Below are 26716 nucleotides of genomic sequence, written 5' to 3'. Positions count from 1 at the left end.
GCTTCTTATGAGGAGGAGAGTCACCGGCTCCGGGTGCGCGCTCCCGAGTGCGCGTCCGCGTCAGTCTGGCTGCCTGGTGGTCTGTCGGCGGGGCCAGCAGGTGAGACAAGGACAGAGGGAGAAAGTATCGACAGTAGTATTGACATTAGTATCAGCGCGTTTGCCATTTTCTTGACAGTCAGACCGAGATAAGAGAGAGAGATTTTTCATCATAAGGTTTTATTTTTTCTACAGCTTAAAAAGTGTTCCTCGTGATTGTCACCTCAGACATCCACAGTGTTTGAATGTCCAAAAACTCCTCAAGTTGAACTTTACAAAAATGTATTTCAAATCATAAGTGATTTGCTCCAAAATACCCTCAATGGACAAACTCCACATACTTTTATGTAGATTTAATCTGGGGGCGTTTCTTGTGGTTTGGTCCTTTGTTTCAGTATACAATAATATTTTAGACAGTAGTGTGTATGTAATGTGTGACAATTTGAGGAAGGCCCTTTCCTTTTTCAACATTATAATAATTCATGAATGTGATTAACTGAGAAATGGCTTCGCCGGATCTGGGCAACCGATGCCCTGACCTCAACCCAATCAAACTGGCCATAGGAAGGATTTTAGAAATACTGGACTGAGGTCATGTGCTCCCAAACCCCACTCTCACACACTCAGAAGATTCTGACCAAAAATCAAGAAGGTCACTGAATTACTTGCATTTGTATTTTCTTTTTTTCCCCCCTCAATATTTTCTGTTACTTTCTGTAAGTTTTTTTTTCTGAATTGTGTTTAAAAAAAAAAATCCAGGTTGCTAAAAGCAACAAATTCACAAAATCAAGAAATAAGTGTCCTCAGTCAGACCTCATTGCCCAACATCAGTGTTGGACTTCTCCAGGCTCCAACATCTGGTGGAAAGGGTTAAAAGAAGAGTGAAGGCTGTTATATCGATGCTGATGGTTTTGGAATGAGTATGTACACATACTAATGTAACGGGTGTCTACATACTTTTGGCCATGCAGTGTATGTCAGACCTTAACTGTAGGGTTTCATTTCTGAATTTTAAATCAATTCTTTGCCCTTTGAGAGGAATAATAAATGTACCAGAGTGTTTATGGCTCAATGTATGCAAAACAGACAACTGCATCATGCATTAAATTATATATTTTCTCCTTTTTATAGTCTAAGAAACCTCCAGTAACACCTTCACTAACTAGTAGTGAGTTTAATTTTTATATGGATATTGTCTGTGAATCCCTGTTACTGAATTTTTCATACATTGTTCATCCTCAATCTTACCAAGTCAGTTGACTGCAGAGTGCCAGCAAGACTCGACACTGTGAGCCTGTTGTGTGGAGGCAGATTTAATGCTGTATATTTGGAGAATGATTATGTATAAATCACTCGGGGGAATTGGTTGACATTTCGAATTTTATTTTGTTTTGTCTGTCCGCCTGAAAAATTGCTTGTTAGTATTATTGAAACCAATGAACAAGCTTTATTCTTATTTAGTTTGAATGCAAACAATGCTGACAAGCCACTTAGTGGAGTGTGAGTGTAATACAGTGGGACTGAGTCTGCTGAAGGAAGATAACAGACTGAAATTCAAAATGCCTTTAGAAATATGTATTAAGAGCTCAAACATCTTACTTTGTAAAGGGTCCAATTATGACACTAGTCTACGGGTTTATATGTATTTGATGCATTTTTACTTATGTGTCTATAGTCTGTTTACTGGATAAAACACCTCTAAGGAGACTAGTTTGCACGCTGATCCTTGATTAAAACATATTAACTAGTTGGGTTTTTTTCTTTTTTTTGCCTTCCATCTTAAATTGAGATTTCCACATATTGCTTCATGCTCTCAGTCTGTGTCGGGCGTCTTTGAGCAATATATCAGCAGTGCTGTAAAGTGCAAGTACAGGATGGTGTTTGAATGGGACCCCTGTAGCTTCTGCATGACTTCTGTTACACCAGAAAAGCTTTTTTAGAGATCATAATGGGAGTCAATGTCAGTAGCACACATACCAGGATCAAAACTTTGTTCCAAACTGTCAGGTATACAGAAACTGCTGGCAATCCAGGTTTTCTCCACTGGAAATGCTGACGGGTAGAGTTGGTTATAATAGATCAGTCATTCCCATTCTGGGGTGGTACTTGTGCCACAGGGTGTACTTTTGGAGTTGCGAAAGGGTACGTGGAAAGATTGTGGATCCACTCGGCTCATTTGAAAAACTTTAAATTATTAAAAAAAGCAATAAATCCACATATTATCTGTGTTCGGGAGGAAAATAAACACACAGTAAGGATTACATCTTGATGTGAGGCTGATCTTTATTGTCACAATAACCAATAAATTACCAGCTACGACCGGCTCAACTGCACATGACACCGAGCTGAGTCAGTTGTAGCACCTGAACATCACATGATGAGACTGAGACAGCAATAAAGTAATGGATTAATCATTATAATGTGCAGCTTTACAAAAGAAACCAAGCCATTAAATATCAACAATTCCGGGATCCCTGTGTCTTTATCACTGTATAACTATGAACTTTAGCTTATAATGTTAACAAGTTTAAAATTGATTCAAATGAACACCTTTGATAGGTGGTTGAGTATTTGTTTATGACATTACTTGAATATCCTGGTACAACAAGGCTCTCCCTAAATCACAGTATCACTTGAAAATAACATTTAACCAAAGATCTGTAAGAAGAAAAGTTATAACAAATTACTCAGGAGACACAAGACAAACTAACTGTTTGTTAGTTTGTTGTACGTTTCAGGTCACCAGACCAAATTAATGTTATTGTTCCTCAAACGCCACAAAAGCTACAGCTGCAGTGTGTTGAATTCAAAGCTCAAGAAAATACTTCTATTGAAATCTCTGTTTACTGTAACTACATTAATTAGTGTTATGCAAACAGTTGCAGTCAATACGGCCCTTTTTTTCTCAAGGCCTGTGTGTGTTATGAGCCTTGCCTATAAATGGAAAGTTACACAGTGGAAAAAGCAGCTGCAGAAACACTTCGATTGAAAATGTACTTGGTGCTTTCAAAAGATAAAATATTGTCCATGCCAACTGTTATATATAACTGTTTTATTCTATTATGACAGAACAACTTTGACCTGAGAGCCTTGTTATTATATTTTGGATTACTTAAAATGACTTATTTTTAGAGCTGCAGCGATTACTTGATTAATCGATTAGTTGGCAACTATTTTGATAATCAAATAATCATTTTAGTCATTTTTTTAAGCAAGAATGCCAAATATTTGCCTGTTTCAGCCTCTCAAATGTGAGGATGTGATGCTTTCTTGCCATACACAATGATAAACTGATTACATTTGGGCAGACCAAACAAGACATTTGAAGATGTCGCCTTCGACTGGAAAATTATAACCGTTATCTATTTTAAAATAGTAAAGCAATTTAAATCACAACAGCAGAACAGCTTCAGCTCTTATTTTAATAAAATATAATATTTCAGACCTTCTTTAATGGTTTCCTTTAATATTTTTGTATATGTAGAATTTAAATAGAATTTTGTACATCTGTGTGGAGGGTGTGAATCTGCTGTGGCAGGAAGCTTCGGGTGGGAGTCAGACAGCCTCTCTTTATCTCCAGTGTGAACTAAATATTAAAATTCAGCTGCAGTTTTTGAACCAGCAGCAGCAGCAGCAGCACCTGAGAGTTCCGGTTCACCTGCAGAATATCAGACTCAGATGCAAAATGACTACAGATGATGCTGTCTGAGGGTCTCGCTCCCATGTAGGAGGAGGAGTTGGGGTCCACTTACATGTATGCCCGGCAGCCCATTGTCTCATAATCCATCTCAGAGTGCGCCTGCAGGAAAACATTGCTGTCGATACTTGATATTGTATTTTAAGAAAAAGTAAAACTGTGAGTAAAACACAACAGAGTAGACCTTAGATGTCACTGTCTTGCAGAACTGGAGTGTGTGTGTGTGTGTGTGTTTGGAGGGGGGGTAAAGGAGTGATGAGCGAGAGGAAAAGCAGGAGGACCCCCTGCCAGGCCTCCTCATACATTATCAGCTCACAGCTTCCCAGCAGGCATCACCCAGTACATACCAGGGTGTCAAGCTTCTCTACTGCCAGGGGCAGGATCAGTTTTTTAATATGGGGCAACTCTCAACTCTCAGCCGCATGCAGTCAACCTCTCCCGACACATCAAGAAAGAGAAAGAAACACGCACATAAAGAGGAATAAAATAAAAGGTTTTTCACCATTTAATTAAAATTGATTGTCAGGAGAATAATACATAAAATTGTGCTTGGTGTGCTTAACTGAAATGATGCAAATGAAATGTATATACATACACACTTGTATATCACATATATGTACAAATGTCAAATACAATATTGCAATGTGAGTCCACATGTCAAGCAACTGTAACTTTGGGAAATGTTTTCACACTGATACAAATCTGATCCTGCCTTGAATTCAGATATTTAGGGATGAAGTCACCAATACAGTCAGCCACTTCACAATCACACAGTGTTTTGATGTTTGTTACAACTAGGTGCTGCAGTATTATTGCCTTCAAACGATTGCATTTTTTTTTGTAATTTGTAATCAGGGATGGATCACAGCTCAAACTTACACATGCCAGTTAAATTACAGTGAATCCATGGACTCATGCCACGGCCAGCTCGATGACAAAAAGTTCCATGTGATGCTTTGATCAGAAACTGTTATAAGAGACTGAATATTTGAACCTGAATATGCAGTGTTAATTTTGACACCAAGCACCTTGGGAAAGATTTGAGAAATTATAAAAAAAACCTACTTCACAGTAGAATACTGCCACCTTGTGGAGGAAACACGCCCCAATTTCTTCACTCTAATGATAAAGTGATGATTCTCTCTCTCTGGTCAGACATTTTCCCTGATGCCACTTTAACAGCTACACAAAGTGACAACGATTCATTTCTTAATCTCAATTCATCTACTGGCAGTAATGAAAAACAGGAAATGGATTCTTCCTAGTTAACAGTGAGAGATTGCAGAGGAGAAAAAAAGCAGATATTTGTATAGTGTTTGTAGCTTTCAACAGGAATTAAAAGCAATCTAGTTGAATTCAGAGCGAATGATGCTTTTATCACATCAGCCTCAAGGCACATTAAATACACTTTTTCTGTGAAAAGTGTTACCGCTGAAAGCTGTAATTACCCTTATGTCTGTCTCTCTCTAACACACACACAAACACCAGCCAAAGAATCTCATTTTCCCCGTTTGGGTACATGGTTGTTGTGCGTCGTTGGCAGCATGTCAATGACTTTTAAAATAAAAACTTTTCATTTTTCTACAAGCTGAAGATCTCATCTGTCATAACAGCGTGTAAAAGTTTACCGAACACAGACAGTGATGACTTCCCTTCACATGAAAACATACTCCAGGTGCTGCATGAAATCAACAGTAATGACGGCAGCGAACTAAGTGATTGTACAGGATATCGAACGGAGACCTGCATAAAAGCGATGCAAATCATCTTTTTGAAACCAGCACGAAAATCAATAATGTTTTAAAATAAATCTGTTAATGATCACCTTTAAATCCCGCCTAAATTTTTTACAATCAGCTTTTACAGTCAGTCATTCACTCGGTGGCAGTGTACGATCTCCATCCTTACATTCGGAGCTCCGGCTTGATTTCGACGTTCTGTCCCGCTCGAACGTGACGTTTGCCGCGCTCATGAGGGTGTCGGCGCTGCAGAGTCCTGGCTGGGTTTTCCGGTCGGTACCTCGTACTTGAAGACCACGCTGAACAGCTTCCCTCCCAGCCGGTCGGCCAGCCACGAGTTCTTGATGACGGCCATCTTGAGGCTCTCGCAGCTGAGCATGGCGTAGTAGTTGGTGTGGATGGCTCGGCCCATGCCCTCGATGATCACCAGGTCGGTTTGCCGCTCCCGTACCACCGAGGCCAACACTTTGTCCAGACGGCTGGGGGGACGGAGAATTTGTTTAAATTTATTATATATCATATATAAACTTCTTGAGAGGTACCATCCCAGTATCAAACACTTTAGATCACGTTAACATTTTATCTGCGGTAGGTAACCATAATACAGTACATCTAATGGTTTCTACAGCAGGTCTAACCTGTACTCTGCTATAGCTGCAACTATAATTATTTTCATTGATTAATCTGTTGATTATTTTCTCAATTAATCTATTAGTTGTTTTGATCTATAAAGTGTCAGAAAATGGTGAAAAATGTTGATCTTTGTTTCTCAAAGAGGACTGAAGAAACCAAAAAATATTCACATTTGAGAAACTGGATGGAGAAATATGTTATTATCACAAAAATCTGTAAATTTGTATCATGATATACAGTATTTCCACAGTTTTAAGGGACAAAACCTGGAAAATAATAGCGGAACCAGATGCCTGTGTAAAGGATAAAAAGGTGGTGGTAAAGAGCTGAACCGTGTTATAGGTGTCATATTACCACAGTATTGTGATAATATGGTTATCTTGGCTGGCCTAACAGCCAACGCATTAAAAATGTCAGATGTAAAAATGCCAAATAACCAACCTCAGATCCAAGCAGGGAGAACTGGAACCGCTCTGGATCAACATCAATCTGTCCTCCCTCAGTCCAGCCCTGCGCATCAAAGAGATCAAAGTTCACAGCTGGTGTTGCTCAATTATCTAAAAATCTTTTTGGGTATGATATTGCAAGATCAGACACTGAGAATTACTTTGATAGAAAAATTCTTCTTCTTGTTTCCACAGCTTTCAGCCAAATCTCATGGCCTACCTAGATGTTACTCATACGTTTTACTATGTAAAAGGAAGCAGTGTCAGTTGGCTCTTTATTGTTATCTGTGTAAATAACAGATCAATAGCTGCAGTATATATATTTTGCATTTTTTTAAACTTGAAACAATTTTTCCTGTCTGTCTTGTTCGGTAAAAAGATTGTATTCATTGTTTTCAAAAACCTTCATCAGTACTCACTGAATCACTGAATCCATGGCAGCAATTCTTTCGGTCAGTATTTGCAGTTCACCGTTTGTTACGTCATTTAAAGCTGGGCCTGAGTTGCTGGCCAACACAACCTAAAGGCAGACGGATAGAAGAGTTGTTGTAAGATTTTATCAAATAAAGTGCCTTTTAATTATGTTGTTGGGGTCTCTTACCTCTGTTCCTCGAGAGAGAAGCTCTCTGACAAAAGGCATCACTCCTAGAATGATGTCTACTCCGCTATTATCTACGAAAAACAAGGCACACTTATGAGGAGGACCCTGCAAGAGAAAACCAGGATGGATTGTATTCAAGCACTAATCATCAGGAGCACACAACACAGAAACACTATCACAAGTATGTGAAATATTACTAATGAGCGCTGTTATCTGTTTCCACTTGGTGCTAAGTCAAAACATGGTAGTGCCTGGTACTGACAGTGTAGCGCCTCTGATAAAACCTCTAACCTCCCACCAAAAATGCTAAAATTGGTTTTGAAATAAAAAAGCAGAGAAAGAGCCTGACCTTTTGTCTCTCGAGCCACTGGTCAAATGAATCAACAAGCCATGGCCGCTCTGATGGGAAAAAGAAAAACACAAAAACCAAGAGTTATTCTAAATATCCTTCAATTTCACAAATTTTCTGTAACTAATTTTGTTTAAAATAAAAAAGCAATTAAGAAATGTGAAAAGAATGAAGAAGATGTGATAGTGATAGCTATTAATATGTGATTGGCTGAGCTCTGGATGTGGTCTGGTGTGGTCTCAATCACAATGTGTTCTGTATGCATTTACATCTTGCATTAGCATGTGTTTTTTAGTGTAAATGGAGAGAATTTGTCAAAAAGCTTGATTGCAGAAATTAGAAGGTAAACTGGTGTAAAAATAAGCTCTGATACCTTCCAGCTGTCGTTTAGCTTCCTCAAACCCAAACTCAGGATCAGATTCCAGGACACTGCATGACATCAAGACAAAATATGCAACAGTGCAATTATAAGGCAGATATCTGAGTCACAGTTTGCAAAACAGAGAAACCACATGTTCCAAACCTTGAGATAAAATGAAAGAGTTTAGCAGCCACTGCAGCCTGGCCAGCAAACAAAAAAAGGCTGCTGTCTGTCCTCAAAGCATCACTAATAATATGCTCTCAGGCTGAGCAATATGATCAACAATATGAATTCAATCAATTCTTTTTTAAACAGTGAAAAACTCTGTTGACAGATATAACCAAGAAAAGTTGGCTATAGCTGTCAAAAAGGGAGGATTACTGTAATTCCCTGTGATCACTCAAAGCTTCAAAAGGCAACACATATTTAAACTAGAAATAACACCTTGCAGTTGTATGCCTCCACCAAACAGCTGAGTTGCAGTTTACTTCCATGTCTTTCCAGAATCATAATATTTGTAGTGAAGACTTTGAAGGGATTTAATAAAAAGGTATTAAGTGTATTTTTTGCGGAATTGGGAGGTATCACTATATTGACATGCATGACTCCAGTGAGAAACATGCTGTCTCCACTTAGAGACTATTTTTACAGAGGAGTACAGATGAATGAGAGAGAGCTTCATCACATGGTGCAATATCAGCAAAACCAATGAGCTTGTGGTGGGCTACCAGAGGAACAGGAGGACCCCTGTCCTGGTGGTCATCCAGGGAGAGGAAATGAAGAGGGTGGATTCAAACAAATACCTTTGTAAGCAAAATGCAGCAAAGCTACAAATGCTAAAACTTGGATGTTTCACGCACATCTTCAACCCGGCAGCACAGAAGATCTATACAATCACCACAGTTTCAAGGTGGGAACCGAGATTAGCGTCATCAATTCAGTATCAGACCAAATGTGAAATACGGTCACAATCTCCCCTTCTGGCATTGAGTTATGGCGTTGAGTTATGGCCAGAAAAGTGTTTATGCAGAACATTATGATGTCACAGTGAAGGTGACCTTTGACCTTTTGGATATAAAATGTCATCACTTCATCATTTTATCCTATTAGACATTTATGTGAAACTTTGTCATAATTAGCTTATGAATTCTCGAGTTATGGCCAATAACGTCTTTTGTGAGGTCACAGTGACCTTGACCTTTGACCACCAAATTCTAATCAGTTCATCTTTGAGTCCAAGTGGATGTTTATGCGAAATTTGAAGAATTTCCCTCAAGGCGTTCCTGATATATCGCGTTCACAAGAATGGGATGGATGGACAGATGTACAACCTGAAAACACGATGCCTCCGGCCACGGCTGTCGCTGGCATGGAGGCATAAAAATCTATGGTAAGTGCTTAAGTAATTATTTAACTGATTTTTATGAAATTTATTTTCTATCCATGCTGCTAACTGTTTACAGGCTGGCTAACTCTGGGTAGCTTAACTTATCAAAGCAATGTAACACAAAGGCACTTCACCAAAGCAGGAAAAAAACTGCCTGTTTGCCTATTCAAAGCTGTATATTCATGGACTACCCTCCTCTGCCACAACCCATAATCAGCCAGAACAGAGCAAACCATCAACCTTGCAGCTCAGAGGCTTTAAAAGCTGTTAACTCCACTCACTCTGAAACGGCTTTGGCTCCCCAGTCGAAGACATTACCAGCCAGGACACCCCTGACCAGGGCAAACTGTCTCTCCTCCCAGCTCAGCTCCTCCAGGGACTTCACTGCCTTCTGATAGTATTTGAGAGCCATGTCATTCTCCCTCTGTTTAATCTGCAACACAACAGAGATATGATACAGTTTCCAGTTCAAATGGAATAAAAAAAATTGTTTATCTAGCTGCATTCATAAATAAAAAAAAATTGTGTTAAAACATGGTAACAAGTTACTCATGTAGAGACTAAATTGTATAGTGGGTGGAAAGAAATCACCTGTGTAACACCATGAGACTGTATGAAAACATAAATGGTATGAAATTCATAAAACCGATCAGAGAGGGCCAAACCAGCTGTGTAGCACACAAAAAGAACACAAACAGAAAACAAAATAGGTTGATAGATTTCACTCAGACCTTAGAGTAGGGATCAGGAAAGTTGAACTCGTTTAAACAGTGTTCCCTCGTGTCTAACAGACTTCTGACAGTGAGGGATCCATAAGCACTAGGTGAGAAGAGAAGCACTCTACATTAGCCAGAGAGAAAAACACACACACACACACACACACACACACACACACACACACACACACACACACACACACACACACATACACACGCACACACAACGGGGCTGGGGCGGTTGATGCTTTCATGTTTTTGCTTTGTGTTGGAAGAGACTGTATCGTAGCCTGACATAACTGTATCAAAACTATGCCAAACTGAACATTTCAAGACTCATAATTATTGAAATGTGTGACAGTTTTCCTGGTTTCTAAAAATCTGGCATTTAGGGTTTTTTTTTTTTTTTTTGCAAAAATATCTCACATCATGTCCATCATCATTCTGATATCAGCACAGTTCATTCTGCTCAGTCATTAACACAACCAATACAGCTGATACACACTTACGCAATGCACCCCATTCCTAAAAACTGAAACAGTCATGAGAATTAACATCAAGATTTCCCTTTTTCATTAACAACACATGTAGGCAGTTAGAGTAGGCATGAAGATGTGAAACTAATGCAGACGATGAAGAAGAGAGTTGAGTTTTAGTCCACTAAAAGGCAGATGAGTGCGAAAGCAGAGACAGTTACTTACAAAGGTTGGTGACGGAGGGTCTGAAGCTTGTGTCTGTATTTCTGACGGAACTTCTCCGCTCGCTCGGCTGCCTCCGGCATGTCAGGCTGACTCGCTACGGCTCTCTTAACCACCTGCTCAAGGAAACAAGAACAGTAATCAGCCATGTTCATAACCTTTGTGGCTCACCAGCACTGAGTTTCCAAAAATCAAACCAATGCATCTCATATGTAAAGCGGACCAGGTAGGCCAAATGTATTGCGGATTTCTGGGCCTATTTTGGCACTTTTATCCAAGCTCTTTGTAATGTGTCTTTCATTCATACGTACACTATATTGGATTTTCATTAGCTTAACACACTTATGTTAACTGTTGGCAACACTGCAGAAAAAATAGACTCTAGTCCACAACACAAAATACTACATTTGAATTCTGAATACTACTGATTGAGGTTTCTTTTCACAGAGGCAGGATGGCCTGACCCCCTCTGCTTCCTCAATCACCATCTGCAAATCTCCAAACAGTAACAAGAATGCTTAAAATGTTCAATAAAGAATTCAAAACCAATGCATAAGTGTGCAATTATTCATTTAACATACTATACGATGCACCAATCATATGAATAAATTACTACTATAATTTACCATATGAGGTATCAGAGCACCTGGTCACCACTACATATTGTGATTTGTTCCAGTGCAAATGCAATGAGGCTTGATTGCAAAACTTCTAAAACAGCATAAAAAAACCATCTAAAACTATAAATGTAAAATTTCAACAATCAATATAGACAAAAATCTAGTAGTAGAGGAGGCAGAGGTAAACAGTTTTACAACACACAAAGACAAAATTTGCAGTGCAGATTTTGATTTAAACTTATGAACTGGAGAAATAGCTTTTTTTGTAATTTTACTCAGTTTTAACAAAGTTTTCCATCTAAAACATAATCTGGTGTCTTACCCCATCCAGGGCCTCCTCGAAGCAATACAGCCAGTATTCACGGGCCAGAGCGTCCTCTGTCAGGTCCACGGTGTCGGGGATGTAAGAGGAAGGGTCCTGCAGCAGGGGCAGGTTCACCAGCTGCCTCTCCAGACGGTCCATCTCCAGCATGTCAAACTAGATGCAACAAAGAGGGAGAAGATACATACTGTCTGTCTTGTCCATAAACTCGCTTCTTCCAGCTTGCAGAGTCCACTCCATATTATTTCTATTTACTAAACCACTTTTGTCTTAGCAATAACGTGAGAGGCTTTACTCTTGTTAGTATTTTTTCTTTAGATAACAAGAAAGCTGAGAGGGAGACACAGCAAGGAAGAAACAAGATTAATCCTAAAAGCCAGTGGGAGCAAGTGGATTCATTAATTAGGGGCACGATCAATAGTGCATTAGAGGAAGTCATTTGTTTTAAAAGAACAAATTGCATCTATAGAGGTTTCTTGAGCAGTATGTCAACAAGAATGACCTAATATCTATTTTAAGTCACCGAATTTATATAAATATGGACGTCATGACAGCTCCCCAAAAGTGACGCCAAAACATCTCGATCGCCCCCTGGTGGCTGGCTGCAGTATAGCTCATAAGTGCTGCCGCCTCCATGTTAACAGATGGGACATGAGCCATACTAAAAAAATCAAAGTTCACATCAAATAAATTTTTCTCAAAGATGGTTTCTGTCACTTTAGGTAGTTCTTATCACGCTGATGTTTTTCCAAGTGCTCATTTTTCTGATAAGTTTGTTTTTAATTAGTTGTTTGAATATATAAAAAGGGGGTGTGACGTCATTATTGATAGTTGTGACAGCCGATGTGAAACCTCAGTCAGGTGGCAGGACGGCTGAGAGGGTGTGTCCCGAAGGTCGCCATCCCGCCTGACTCTACTGCATAGACTCTGGCTCCAAATGACAACACAAAAGCAAGATGGCAGCTCCCACAGAGGAGATATTTTAGCTTCACTTTTGCGTGGCAATTGGAAGTGGAGATGCATCGTCCATATTTATATACAGTCAGTGTTTTGAGTCCTGTGTCACACTTTGCCATTGGGCACTACTGAAAACTAGTTTATCAAAGCAGGGGGAGCAGGGACTTTCGGTGGTAAGATGGATCCCAGGACAACTAATGCTGTAGGTTAACAGCTCTGGATGTTGTAGAGAGGCCTGCATGCTCAAACTGTCACACAAAAGAATCAAAAAGCAAAGTTCACACTGTTATTGGCTGTCATGAGCATCAAATCCTGTCATCTTCCATCATCATATCATGTGAAATTATTCCAGACAAAACAATAGCACAATCTCTTGCAAAATGAAAGCTGTGCTGAAAATCTTGCTCTCAAAAAAAGCTGGAGAAAATTCCACAGCAGGTTGGCCTTACGCAAGTGAACACACATGTGAATGCCTCTCATAACTAAATGCTCAGTTGAGTGTTTAGAACTACAGAACAAGGCATCATGAGCAGGAGCGTCATGTCATCAAACCAGCGCACACAAGTAAAGCAGGTTTAGGTACTTACGGGAAACTGAAGGAGAGGTTAGACAGAAGAATGTGTGGAAGGGAAATGAAAAGACAGAGATTAATGAATGTCTTTGTATGATGTTTATGGATTCAGAAAGGACAGTGGTGATTGACATTTCCGTAAAAGAGATCAAAAATAAACTAGAAATACTGCCTCGCGGTTGTATGCCTCCACCAACCAGTCAAGTTGCAGTTTACATCCGCGTCTGTCCAGACTCACAATATTTGTAGTGAAGACTTTGAAGGAATTTAATAAAAAGGTATTAAGTTTAACCTTTGACCACCAAACTTTAAGCAGTTCATCCTTGAGTCCAAGTGGACATTGGCGCCAGATGTAATGAAATTCCCTCCAGGCGTTCCTGAGATATCGCATATATGAAAATGGGACAGCGTGAGGTCACAGAGACCTTGACCTTTGACCACCAAAATCTAATCAGTTCATCCTTGAGTCCAAGTGGACGTTTGGGCCAAATTTGAAGAAATTCCCTTAAGGTGTTCCTGAGATATCGCATTCATGAGAGAATGAGATGAACTTAAGGTGCTATGACTTTGACCACCAAAATCTTTTGTGTATTAATTCTTGAGTCATGGCCAAAAACAGGTTTTGTGAGGTCACAGTGACCTTGACCTTTGACCACCGAAAATCTAATCAGTTCATCTTCGAGTCCAAGTGGACGTTTGTGCCAAATTTGAAGAAATTCCCTCAAGGCGTTACTGAGATTTTGCGTTCACAAGAATGGAACGGATGGACGGATGGACAGATGGAAGGATAACTGGACAAACAGACAACCCAGAAACATAATGCCTCTGGCCATGGCTGTCACCAGCACGGAGGCATAAAAATATCAAATAAAGCTCAAAAGTAAAAGTCTGAGATATTTGAAAGTGGGAGGAAAAGAAACCAGCGAACAGTTAACAGAGAAAATAGGTCATGAGGTTTGAAGTTGCGCCTTCTGATCACTCTTTGATTCCTGTAGACTCACCGTTCCACTACGTGCACGTTGCATGGGATTCATATCTGGAGAAACGCTCATCAGGCCCGAGCTTCCTGCATAATTCTCACCCCAGCTGTACTGGTTTGGATCTAGAGGAGGCAGAGATGCAATTATTACTGCATTATTTATGGTATAACATACTATAGCCCATTTTAATATAGTTTATTTCAAAGGTGTTTGGTGATGAGTTAGCAGGTTTTGATATTTTATTGGCATACCCACTGGTAAACTAACATTTTGTCATAATTTTTATCTTTACTGGTCCTTCTGCTCCATTTAAGGTCTACTGCCAACAGTATTTCTTCCATATTCTGCCATGGCATTTAGTTTATCATGTTTATGTCAAAAAAAGGGCTGGGTGAAGGTGAATATAGATCATAGGTTATCAAATACTTCCTCAGCCAATTACATCACTGTTCTGTGAAACAGTTGTGCCAATCACAATTAAGAATGATAACAACAGCTTAGCAAACAGAAATCTAATGTCTGGATGGTTCAGAGTGCCACAACATGAACACACATCACCACAAATCTGTAGCCAAAGACAAATGGAGTAGATTTTTTCCATCAGTTAGTAACTATAATAACGATAGAAATAAAAAATAAAGAAAGTGATTTGGTGAAGCTGTTTATATGATTATACTGGACTGATGCTATTTCAGCAATAATTCTAATGTATCTCACGACGTAAATTGCCACATAGTTTAGTAAATAATCTTACACAACAGCATTTGCACTGCAATTTGTTTCTAGAATAAAACGAGATGCTACTTTTGCTAAAAAAGAAAGTTGGAAAAGAGGCTGCTGTGTAGAAGTGTGTAAGGTTATTCTGTAGCAGCCTGGCGTCATTTTCAGGTGGTGTCATTTTTTGAGATTTTTGGTTGCAGAGTGTTTAATTGAAATAAATTATTTATATTTCAAGCATTAATCTGTTGTTGCAGCAAGTATTTAGTTTGATCTTGTTGATAAAATCGCAGCAGAGCAGCAGCAGCTTGACATTGCGCAAGAAACAGACATGATTCTGAGATGTCTGTTTTCAGGTCAAAGTCTAGGACCAAATTTCAACCAAAACACAACTGTCTTGGTGCTGCTTCATTTGAATGAACCTCCCACCTGTCTGCACCTCTCCTCCCACCTGTGCAACGTGTGCTCTGCTCACCAAAATACCACACAGATGCGCAAAACAAGTTTCAAGGTCAGAAAAATACCAAACAGTCAGAGCACTGCTTGCAGTGGTCATTGCACCTCCAGGAAAGGAAAAGAAAGGAAAGTATAGGGCCCTACAAGTTTACATTCACCCATAATGTATGAGTGAGGATTTGCATGATGTGTGAAAACTGCATAAGGTATGTGTAGGTCTTTTCTTACTGTCCTCCTCTGCTCCTTTAAGAAATGCTCCAATGGCCCCAAGATAGCCTTCATGTCTCAGGAACAAGGCCTGAACTTCACCCTACAACAACAAAAGAAAAGGAGTTATTAACATCAAAATTTGGGTTCAGTTAGTTCAGTTGGTAATAAAGATGTTCAGGACTAAACTGAGCTATAAGTATATCTGTCAGAATGAGAAAACAAAAAAAAAAAAAATAAAAAAACTAAGCATTGCCTTGGTGAAGAAGTTGATGCTGTAGGTGATTGTGTGCATGGTGACAGGGTGTCCTCTGATGAAGAATCCACCAAAGTACACTCTGGACAGGTTGTGTAGCTTGGCATACAGACAGGCCAGCTGCCCGATGTCGTTGCTGATCATATGGAGTAAGCTCTTGGCCATGTCCTCTTTAGAGAATTCTACAATTAAGAACAGACTTTTATAAACATGCAGGCAAAATATCAATATCACAAAACTGTAAAACAGGTTCACTGATATCTGATTATTTATGTATTGCCATTAATGTATTATTAAGAATCTAGAGCAACTGCGTTCACTGGTGGTGACACTTTTTGTGTTCAAATGAGAAAGCCTCTGACTATCTTCAACATTCTGTTCAAGACAGTACACAATAAAACACAGTATGTACAGTATGTGTAATTTTCCCACAAAATGAAAAAAGTCACATGAATATCCTAAATGTATGAAACTTTTTAGTATTCCTGATTATACAAAATATTACTATATGCAATGGAGTAGCAGTTTAACATCAGATATCAATATCAAAATCATTGTCCATATTTTTAAACTGAAACTGCATAAACCATTCAAGACAGCAGCTGATGGAAAGTAACAGCCAACAAAGTTGTGAAAATCTGTGAAACGGTGTCATCTCTGCAGTTTTTTAACAGTTACAGTGCAGCACAAAGCTGCATTAGACCTGGATGAAAGATAATCAGTCAACCTAACACAGGTTTTGTACTAAAAAACAGGCAGACTTAGCTCCTGTCTCTTTAAGGTCCCCCCTCATGTTGAGCCCACTCTGTTCTGATTGGCCAGCTTTTTGGAGGAAAGCGTTATCAGAGTCATGTTAAGTTACTGCTGATTCAAACCCAATATTTCCTGGTTTTGCTACTTCATATTAAAAGCTTTTAAATTACTAAACAACGGGACTACTACGGGATACCTAGACTTTTATTGTGAAGAATTTACAGGAAATAAAAACTTGATCCTCACCAAATTAGCGGAGCTTCGTTAGCAGCACTAAAAATCGGTCGACACGACAACATATAGAGATATTCGGGGGGTTTTGTTTGGCGATCAGTTAGAAATAATACAGGGAGGAATAATACAGGCAGAAACATCCACAGTGATGATGATGTTTGATGAAGAGCTGCAGACTGCCAGCATACCTCCAACAGGTAAACAACTTATTTTACTTTGCCGTAATAGAATGGAAAAACACTCACAGCATGCCAGCTCGGCTCGAGTCATGACTCAGGGTGACTACCCCCAAAACAATGGAAAAATACCATAAATTTAGCAGAGTGGAGAAGTGAACTCGCATGCTGTGCGTGGAGCAGATGACCATATAAAGAAATTTGTCACGAGTTGAAGTCGGCTCAAACTGAAAGTAGAAGGAAACGTTGGAAACCGAGCATTCAGAGCAGTCTGAAGCCAGTGCTTTTTATCATCCTCATTATTTGACACTTTGGCCACATTTAATATGAACATCTGATATTGTAACATTATAAATATGACTGAAAATAAGGAAAAGCGTAATAGGTCCCCTTGAAAGCATTACTCTACCCTTTGGGTGTCAAGTTTGTAGCCTGTACTTTGCCATATAGAGGACTATTCTGAGCAGAAAAGTGGAGTATACTGCAGGAGTGGTTTGAATTCCTATTGACATTCTGATACCGTTTTGTGAAACTGGGTCACTACTGAAGTAATTTTTACCCCACTATGGATCTAAGCTGACTACAACTGCTACCCTTCTAAAAAAAAAAAAAAAATCAAAGGAGTTACAAACTTTTTACAGCCAATTTTCAGGTTCAACATGGGTGGGGTACTGCTTTAATGTATTTTTGGTCCAATCATTTGAATGAACTGCAGGTATGAGATACAAAATGTAAAGTGTGTCATTACAGTCTTCTATTTCACTAACCTGGACATATACATATATAACGCCACAGGGCAGCCACTTAAAACCATTGTGCCCATGCGTCACCTTTGTTAGCAGTAGCAGACTTCCCAAAACTGCTTGCAATTAGATCTCCAGTCAAGCCCAAGGACCCGTAAGATCCTCCGTAGATATCTTTAACAAGCATATCAACACTTGTGTGCTGCCCTTTAGAAGCCAACTGTAGCAACTCGTCAAATCTCTACAGGAGAGAAAAGGGCAAAGTTCATGTGGCTTAAGGGAAAGAAATATTGCACTTCACTATGATTGTTTTTTCTAATAGCTACATGAAAAGAGGAAAATGAGTTGTCTGATAAGTAGAAGTCAAGAAAGTAGCAAAAAATAATAGCAACAGAAGTTAAAAATATATATATATATAATACTGAGAAGTAAATCTTTAATGGTTGACTTCAAAGTAACAACTAATAAATTCAGTAAAAGTAGGCCAAGTTATGCAAGATACCTTGGTTTTGGTGAGCAAGGCTCCAAGGCCCCAGAACGTCCCTCCACCTATTGAGCTTCCTCCTATACGCTCAAATTTATCCTCCGATTCAACCTGTTGAAGACGGAGAAGATGAGATTGCTTTTAGTGTGAATCAAATATAGTAAGAACAGAAGACCCTTGTTTATACAAATGGAAATTATCTGGAGAAATGCGCACAATAAACACAGGATGCATTTTCACTAAACCCTTCATTTTACATATGCTATACAGTAGATAAAAGACATAACGCGTAGTCATACCTAGACCATTTTATTTAAAGCATATGAGCCTTAAATGAAAACTTTGGAGATTCTGACCTCTAGAAGCGCTATGGAGCAGTTGTTTCATGAGTGTGTCCCCATTTTGTCTTGTGCATACATGCACGGGGGCACACAAGCACACGTGATAAACAGTCCTATCGATGATTTTACACTATTCTAATGATCAACAGATGTCTGTACTGCACCAAGAAATGCAGCAATACACCAACAAAGGCAGGGAATAAGAAGACTGCAGGCTAGTAAACATGAATGTAAACCTAAAAATCAGCTTTGAAAATGTTTGTTTACCTCGAGGATACAAACAATGTGTTTTGGGTGAGTAATACTGAATGTAAGCATAACTTTTGTTTGTTTGCAAGAAAACTCCACAGGTCACCTTTAACCCACTAGCTAAAGAGCAAGGACAAACGCTGTCTGCAGAGCCATACTGATCCAGGATTTTTGAGGCAAATAACATGTGTGTTAAGCAGTAAAAAAAAAAAAAAAGTGCCAAAGTTCTGCAGTGAGGGTTATCCAAGAGTTGCAACAAAGATATTCAAGAGGAAAGGTATTTGACAGTTAGCCTAAAAAATGAACATATTCTTAAGAGTTTTCACATGAATGTTTGTTATATGCTATTCTGCCAGATGTAAATAATAAAATGTGCTGAACATACTTGGTAATAATGGCATTCCTTCTGTAATATCTCCTGCATTCAATATTAGGCCAGTGTAGGACATAAGCTCTAGCAAACTGTCACTTTGAATTATAGAACTACTGCTGCTACTACTGCTATAAAATCTTTTAATAATAAAAGAAACATACTTGTACTCTTCAAACCTTAATCATGACAGAAATATGGTTTAGCTTAGCTTATTTAACAGGAATACCCAATTCCATAAAACACAGACAAAACCTCCATTCGTCGTTTTTTACCTTGACTATGGACACTCCAGAGCCGATGTTTACAAGCAGGTAAGGAAAGATGTCTGGATTAGTCGTCTGAAAGCGGAACTCTGAGTCAGCGTGTTTGGCATACACGAAAGCCTCGTGGGGTATGTTCCTCAGCACAAAGTTACAGCCCTTGATGAGGCAGGTCATCTCATCCTCTTTGTCCACTCTGCCACAATGCAACACAGTAAGGGGCCATTAGCTTGAGTCATTCTCAGCCAAAATTGAAGTAAAGCCAGAGCAGAAGACTTACCATTTTATCATCTGGCTGGTCAATCTCTAACTAGTACGTGCCACCTACTTAAGTTTATTACAAGAGAAACATTTAATATATGATTCTCAAGGCCGATGCCATGTGGATGCAGACAAAAGCAAGTCAAACATCACGTGAATGCTCTGTTGCTTTCATATGATGTTTGCCAACAAAGTGGCTGACAAAGTTGGTTAGTCAGTAAACAGAAGATATTTTCCAGAACACTCTCCATTATTTCCTTCCACAGCCTATTGAGCTCTCTCCTAAACAATCAAATTTGTCCCTTAATTCAACCCGTTTAACAGGAAGACAACAGGATATTGCCTTCTTTGTGAATCAGTTACAGTAAGGGCAAAGGACCATTGTTTACTCTTAACTTAGCCATCTGGAATATGCTAGATATTTGCCTCCCTTTCAATTTTTTTTTTGTTCAGGTAGTATTTACAGTACAACACTATGCATCATTACAACAAAAGCCAAGACTTTTTTTTGGCTGCATTTTGTTTGATTACTCACTTGAGTCCCAGTTTCTTCTCAATGAGTTCTTTGAATTTGTGTGCTCCTCCACCTGTGGCTTTGATAACTTTGGTATCCGTGTTGACCAGGTGGTCTTTGATGAAGTCCAAGCATGTTTCAATGTATGCATTTTCAAACTTGATAAAGTGCAGGCGTGCAGTGACCTCTTCCTGCACAGATATTTCATACAGCTTGTCACTGGCAGCCTCCTGGGAAACAGATAAAATGGACACACACAGGACAAAGATCTGTGAGTGGGTGAAGACTTGGTTACATCCAGCTGATGCATTTCCTCTGCCAGGGCCAGTGTATTCCCATCATAATCTAGCAATTTAGCATATGTTCGGGTAGATAGTGGTGTTTAAATAAGAAAATGCAAGCAACCTGGAGATAGAGGCTTTGCCCTGTCCATGCAGTATAATGAAGAGTTTTGTAAAAAGCAGGACAACTTGGAGAGATACTAGCAGGAAGCCAGCATTTTTAACTGATGCAGAAAATAATTACCTTTGCAGAGTGGTCGAAAGATCGCACTTTGGCCACTTTGTGTTGTACAGTTGAGTAGTAGGCGAGTTTTGTGAGAGATCCACCTGAGGAAAGCAAAACAGCAGTGATTAATGTCTGAGGGGAAATCATCAGACAGCAGAAGCAGGCTATTGTTAAATATATGACAGTCGTTACTCACTTACAATAAAAATCCAGATATAAATCTAACCGTTAGTGAACTTTGACACAGTAGCGTCAGCTAAACACAGGCTAACTAGCAGCTAACGTTATTGTAACGTTACTTGTTCAAAGTTGAGCGGTTTGTTTTGGCACACGTCCGCTTTATGACATACAGATAATCATGAAAGCTCGCCAGACTTCTCTCTTTTAGGGTAAACTGACTTACTATCGTACAAATAAAAGACAGACACCAATCTATGCGGCTACCGTTAGCTTTGTCTTGTTTACATTCACTTATAGTCATGTGTTGTCATAGTATCAGCTGCGGCAGTGCTAGTCTATAAACACACAGATTAGCTACGGTCGAGCAAAAGTGACAGACGAATTAAAGAAAACTTTTATATTTCCAGGTACCTATGTCTATTGCGAACCGCTTTGCGTTCTCCAAATTGCGGAATATTTCGTCAGGCGGAAGAGTAATGCTTTTATCCATGGTATGACTACTTGAGCTACTGTCAACTCGACCACATTCCGCCATGGTCGTCAACGATTTGACGCTGCATGCGGGCGTGCGTGCGTGCCTGCATGCTCCTGCCGTCCAATCAGCATGCACGCACAGGTTAAGGAGTAAACAGATGTACTTTGTTGATCCGAAATTGGCAAATCATTGTGTTACAGCAGCAGGTTATACAGGTATTGCACGGGAATAGTAAACACACAGTAAATATACATATCAACAGCAGAAGAGAGAAATATATATCCATACAATATAAACATAGGATAACATACTACATTAGACAAGTGTGCAAGGTTGTTGAAGTTTTAAAAATGCAATGAAGTAGAGTAGGAGAATAAAGATTATTCTTATCAAAGTTATTGAAGGAGCAAAACAGCGAAGAGTTTGGTTGAGACAGAAACTATAAAGCTGAGATATCTGAACGTACTCTGTTAGACAGAGGTGAGGTATTGTAGAGAGTTATTGTTTTGGGCAGGAAAGATTTCCTGTATTAGTCCTTGTGACAGTGAGGCTGAACTAGTCTGTTGGAGAAAGTGCTCCGCTGTCTGTTCACTCTTATAAACATTTGGTGCCTCAGTGAACGTAGTCAGAAATGCTAAAACTAGATTTTATTTATTTATTTATTCATTTATTTGTTTCTTTGTTTATTACATAATTTCTTATTCGGATGTTTTATATCTCGGTACAATAACTATTAATTGGTAAAAAATAGAAAACTTCTACATTGTGGGCATTTCAGGTGGAATTGTGAAGTATGTTAAATATACAGTATATATACTGTATATTACTGGTATTGGACTTCAGATGATATAATGGTTGGTTACCTAGAATCCTTTTTGGAATCACAGTAAAGATGCCAGTGGTAAAAAGTAACAAAGTACATTTAAAGTAAGGTATTTCCATTTTATGCTACTTTATACTTCTGCTCCACAACATTTCAAAGGAATGTATTGTACTTGTTACTTCACTACATTTAAAGCTATAGTTACTAGTCACTGCAGATTATGATTAAGTTGATAAAACATGAAGCATGATTGTTTCTGAAATGACCCAAGTGGTTAAAATTGTCTCCACCTCAACCACTACAACATTAAAATACTGCATCCATGTTAATGCACCAGTAATGTTAATCCAATACAGTATAACTAATGCACTTTTACATGTACTTGTAATGGAGTATTTTTACACTGTGATATTGCCACTTTTATCTGACCTGTTACTTCTTCCACCACCAAAATCTGCTCATACTTACTTTCATTGCCTTGAATACTATGTCCTCTCTGAATTTGAGGTACTTGTGGTATTCCTGAGGTTTTGTATGAAGGTCAACACTCCAGCAACACTTACAGTAAAGAACAACATTATTGTAAGCATCAGGCAGTATGAAATAAGATTGTTTTACAGCTATTTAAGGGCAACTAACCACTAGATGGTAGTACTCAGCCATAATAGAGTCACATGTGTCCTCTACAGTCTGGGTCCGTGCATGAAGTATAATTCATTTGCAGTTGTTCATGTTGTATAATGAAAAACCCCATTTTTCGGGGGGTGTGTGATGGTGAAAATAGTCTTTCTTGAACAGTTTTAGCAGTCATATTACAGTTCCCTTATTAAACCTTTGCTGGTGCACAACTTAGCGTTACATATGTGGCTCTATAAGAGGCCATTGTTAAAAGTCTATTAAAATGTTAAATGTCTGGGAGTTATAAATACTCACTAACTTAAAGAAATAATGTGTTAAATGATGTTTTTCCCCCTTAAAATCAAAGAAAGGATGTGTATTGTTATGAATCATGGGTGGTAATTAAGTACACAAATTATTCATTGTAATTTGTAATTTTCACTAAATTAGCTCAGTATCACATTAAGGCATATATGCTGTATATAGAATAGACTGATTCAACCAAAGTCTTCTCTCAGTCAATGCACCATATATACAATAACCTCAAATATCATGCACAGTAGATTGCACAGTCCCAGGCTCATTATTTTTCAGGTTTTCATTACACAACGTGAACAACTGTAAATTAATTATATTTCATGCACAGACCAGCCTGGAGGGTGGAGACAATATCAACAGCAATTCAAAGTAATGCAATCCAATATCATACCACAATAAATGCCTGCACCACCACTGCATCCAGATGAGGTTGATTTTTGTCAGTATAAAGAATGAAATAGCACATTTCAAGATTCAGTTGATGACTTTTTATTCAAAAAGAATAAATGGGTCACATCATGTTTCTGTGTCTCCAAAGAGGCACTAAAGTGGTGATGATACATCACAGCAAAAACTTGTAGTTCAAGACAATGTACTCAAATAGAGTGGAAGGAACAGCTTCAGCATCTTTACAAAAGATGGAGATTTGTTTAAAACAAGCTAAACAATGGTAAACTCTCTTGCACTGAGAGGAGACAAGATGCATGTTTAGAAATGATTACTGCAAGACCCAACATGGGTCAATATTTTTTTACAAAGTAAAATATACAAGTTATACAAGTACATAAAAAATGCACACTGAAAAAACACTACCAGAAAGTAGCTAAGATTTGCCAACTCCTGTCACTGCATTAAACTTAACACAAAAGACTTAAAGAACTTACAGGAAGGTGTTCTAATGCTGCCATTACTGGCCAATTATATTGAGAAATCAATAAGAGAATATATAGTATTCATAGAATACAAACAATGGTGTGCTTCTCTTTTTTCAGAAAGAAAAAAAAAATACTTTTCTTTGAAAATATGCTTTCAGACAAAAATGAAAACAGCAGTCCAATAGGACTTTATGATGAATAAAATCACTGTGCACAGACACCTCTATTACATTTCAGAATGATGTTTCTGATATTAACTTTTGACCAACATGGTCATTTCAGTTTGTCTTGGAGTGTCTCCAGTCTGTATGAGTCTACCACGGCCTCCAGAGGGCGCTGTTGACTGGACTCTTCTCTTTGGTGATGCTGGTCTGGACTGTGGAGCTCAGAGGAGAGAAGTCAGACTCTCTCAGGTTCTCATCAGAGGAAGACTGCAGCTTGTTGAAGTGGTTCAGCAGTTGACTCTGGGACTGTGTTTTCACCTCCTTGGACAGGAAGTGTGCCACTTCTTGGACACACCTGGAGTAGCCCTGATCCACAGCTGCTGACTCCACATCTTGATGCTGCTGCTGCAGTCGTCTCAGGAAGCAAACTGTCATCTCCAGGATGTCTGCTTTCTCCAGCTTGGAGTCTGGCTGCTGTTTGAGGAACTCTGGACCCAGGAGAGACTTGAGCTGCTCAATGCTGCTGTTGATTCGTTCTCTGCGTAACTTCTCCACCAGAGGCTTTCTGAGCTGCAGAAAGAAGAATAAAGTCATTAATCAACTTATTCTGGAGTTTATTGCATGAACAAAGTCAACATCTCATGAAAAGATGAAGTCATCATGAATCTTCAATTTACCTTGTGGGTCAGAGTCAGATGGTCCTGAGAGTTGGTCATTGCTGCAGTGATTGTAGGTGCCATAGCTGGATCTCTGTGCTGTAGAGGTCTCTGTAGAGAGGATCTGATCTCTGCTGGCTTCATCCCTCCTATTTATAGTCCCACATCTCCATATGAATGTGTGGGTCTCAGTCTGGTTGAAGTTTCTCACAGTCTCATCCAATCAGAGAGCTTGATAAGACAATAAGGCATGTGGAGCATGCAACATGCTGAATGCAGTTATAGTGCCTGAGGGACAATGGTTAGATCTCAGGGGAACAGGTGGAGGACTTGGGGGGTGATGGAGAGAGACTCACAGAGCTCTGTGTGAATCTGGGAAAGTGGTGACCCTGTAGAGAGCAGATCTGCTGCCTGATGCTGAGATCAATGACTTTGACTGAGTACACGCTGATCATCACATCACACATGTGGGAGAATGAAGGAGAATGTCCTCAACTTTAAAAACACTTTTATACCTTAGAAGCATTGTTGCATTTGTGCTGTCAGATCAATTATCAAACAACGATAACTGATTTGACATTGTTGCCAAAAAAAATTAACTTAGATGATTAAAAAGCCAACTGTACATCTCTTTAAAAATATGTTTTATGTTGAAGCCAATATAATTAATTAATAAGATGAGGTACTGAAGGCCTTTTAAGAAAACACAATCATACAAGTAACACTATTAGACCAGTTTAATGCATATCCAGCATTGTAACAAGGCATTCATTGAGTAAAACAGTAGAATGAACCTCACTTCTGATAGCTGTACAGATGAAACAGATGTGCCGTCTGTCTTGTGACAGGTTGTTGTAGTGAGTAAAGAGTTAGTCAGGCTTTCCCACACTGAATCCTGTGAACTGTGAGCAACGCACCATAAAAGGAGTTTGAATGGTGGTGACAGCACTAACCATCTGGAGGAAAAGAACAACAGCAATAGAGCTTTCTATAAGTTGAAGCTGAAGTCGGAAGAGTTGGAGTTGAGGTTTCTGATGTCCAATAATGAAGGGTGATATATCAGTCTTTCTAAAATTGTTCTTATTTGTTCTGAAAGTCCAACTAATTTCTTTTCTGCTCCCTCAGTCTACAAGGAGATCTCTGTGTTTGGGTTAGTTAATTCATTTACAGGTTTCTTAAAATACATGGAATTTAGACAAAGGTATATGTATGTCAAAACATGAAGAAAAACAAAAGTCTTTATAACCCTTGCTGTAAGGGTGACATTGCTGTGGCAGTTTGGCATCCACCAATGGAACAAACAAAAGATCTTAAATCGAAATGATGACCCATTAAACAGAGGGGAAATGAAGTTGGCAAAAGTTAGAGCATTGGCACCAGAGAGAGACAGACAGTAAAAAAAAAAAAAAAAGCAAACAAGGAGAGAGAAAAAAAAAAATCTTCCTCTGAAGTGTGCCAACTCCCCTCGGAGAATAGGTGCTGGTTGGGTTGAGGATGCTAATCACACTGGACTGTGACTCTGCTCTCACAGCTTTCCCACACTCTGTCCATTGACCGAGCTCCCTCCCGACAATAGACATGTGCCTTGTTAAATGCTAATTCATCCCCACACAAGCAGCTCTCTGCTCTCCCCTGAGGATAAAGTTTGTTGTTTAGACACTCTCCTCAATTAAGAGAGGAGAGCAAGAGAAATAAACACAAATATTTTGACTGGGGATGTAGCCTAACAACCAATCCACTAAATAGTGTTTGGGTGCAGATTTGATGATTAAATACAACTTTAATCGATGTATTTTCTTACTTAAAGGATCAGGGCTGTGAATTTATGATTTAAAAATTAGTTTTATAAATTTGAGAATAGTGATGACTATATAAATAGATAATTATAGCAGTACTGTAAGTTAAATAAAACAATAAGCTTTAATAGTTCTGTAATGTAGTATTTCAATTGCAATTTAGT

General features: G+C 38.9%; 2 protein-coding genes across 2 annotated transcripts; both read right to left on the bottom strand.

Annotated features, from left to right (window-relative positions):
• Positions 1–4218: 4218 nt before the first annotated feature.
• On the bottom strand, positions 4219–21387 carry pank4 (pantothenate kinase 4 (inactive)). Its single transcript, XM_067586481.1, has 19 exons — positions 21239–21387; positions 20666–20748; positions 20162–20370; positions 19378–19561; positions 18161–18253; positions 17746–17899; positions 15753–15934; positions 15518–15599; positions 14138–14238; positions 11609–11764; positions 10670–10782; positions 9984–10071; positions 9534–9685; positions 7878–7933; positions 7505–7554; positions 7156–7260; positions 6974–7074; positions 6550–6618; positions 4219–5954 (listed from the first exon to the last, which is right to left on the bottom strand). Exons 1-19 carry the CDS (start codon positions 21360–21362, stop codon positions 5705–5707), a joined length of 2352 nt encoding a protein of 783 aa, XP_067442582.1. The 5' UTR covers positions 21363–21387; the 3' UTR covers positions 4219–5704.
• A 2147-nt stretch (positions 21388–23534) lies between these two features.
• On the bottom strand, positions 23535–26321 carry LOC137182239 (transcription factor HES-5-like). The gene is made up of 2 exons (XM_067588566.1): positions 24778–26321; positions 23535–24670 (listed from the first exon to the last, which is right to left on the bottom strand). The coding sequence occupies exons 1-2, from the start codon at positions 24898–24900 to the stop codon at positions 24251–24253; spliced, it is 543 nt and encodes a 180-aa protein (XP_067444667.1). The 5' UTR covers positions 24901–26321; the 3' UTR covers positions 23535–24250.
• Positions 26322–26716: the final 395 nt, after the last annotated feature.

Source organism: Thunnus thynnus, chromosome 4 (assembly GCF_963924715.1).
Source record: "Thunnus thynnus chromosome 4, fThuThy2.1, whole genome shotgun sequence".
Taxonomy (NCBI): domain Eukaryota; kingdom Metazoa; phylum Chordata; class Actinopteri; order Scombriformes; family Scombridae; genus Thunnus; species Thunnus thynnus.
Note: the sequence above shows the minus strand (reverse complement) of the source record. Positions and strands in the feature narration are given on the sequence as shown.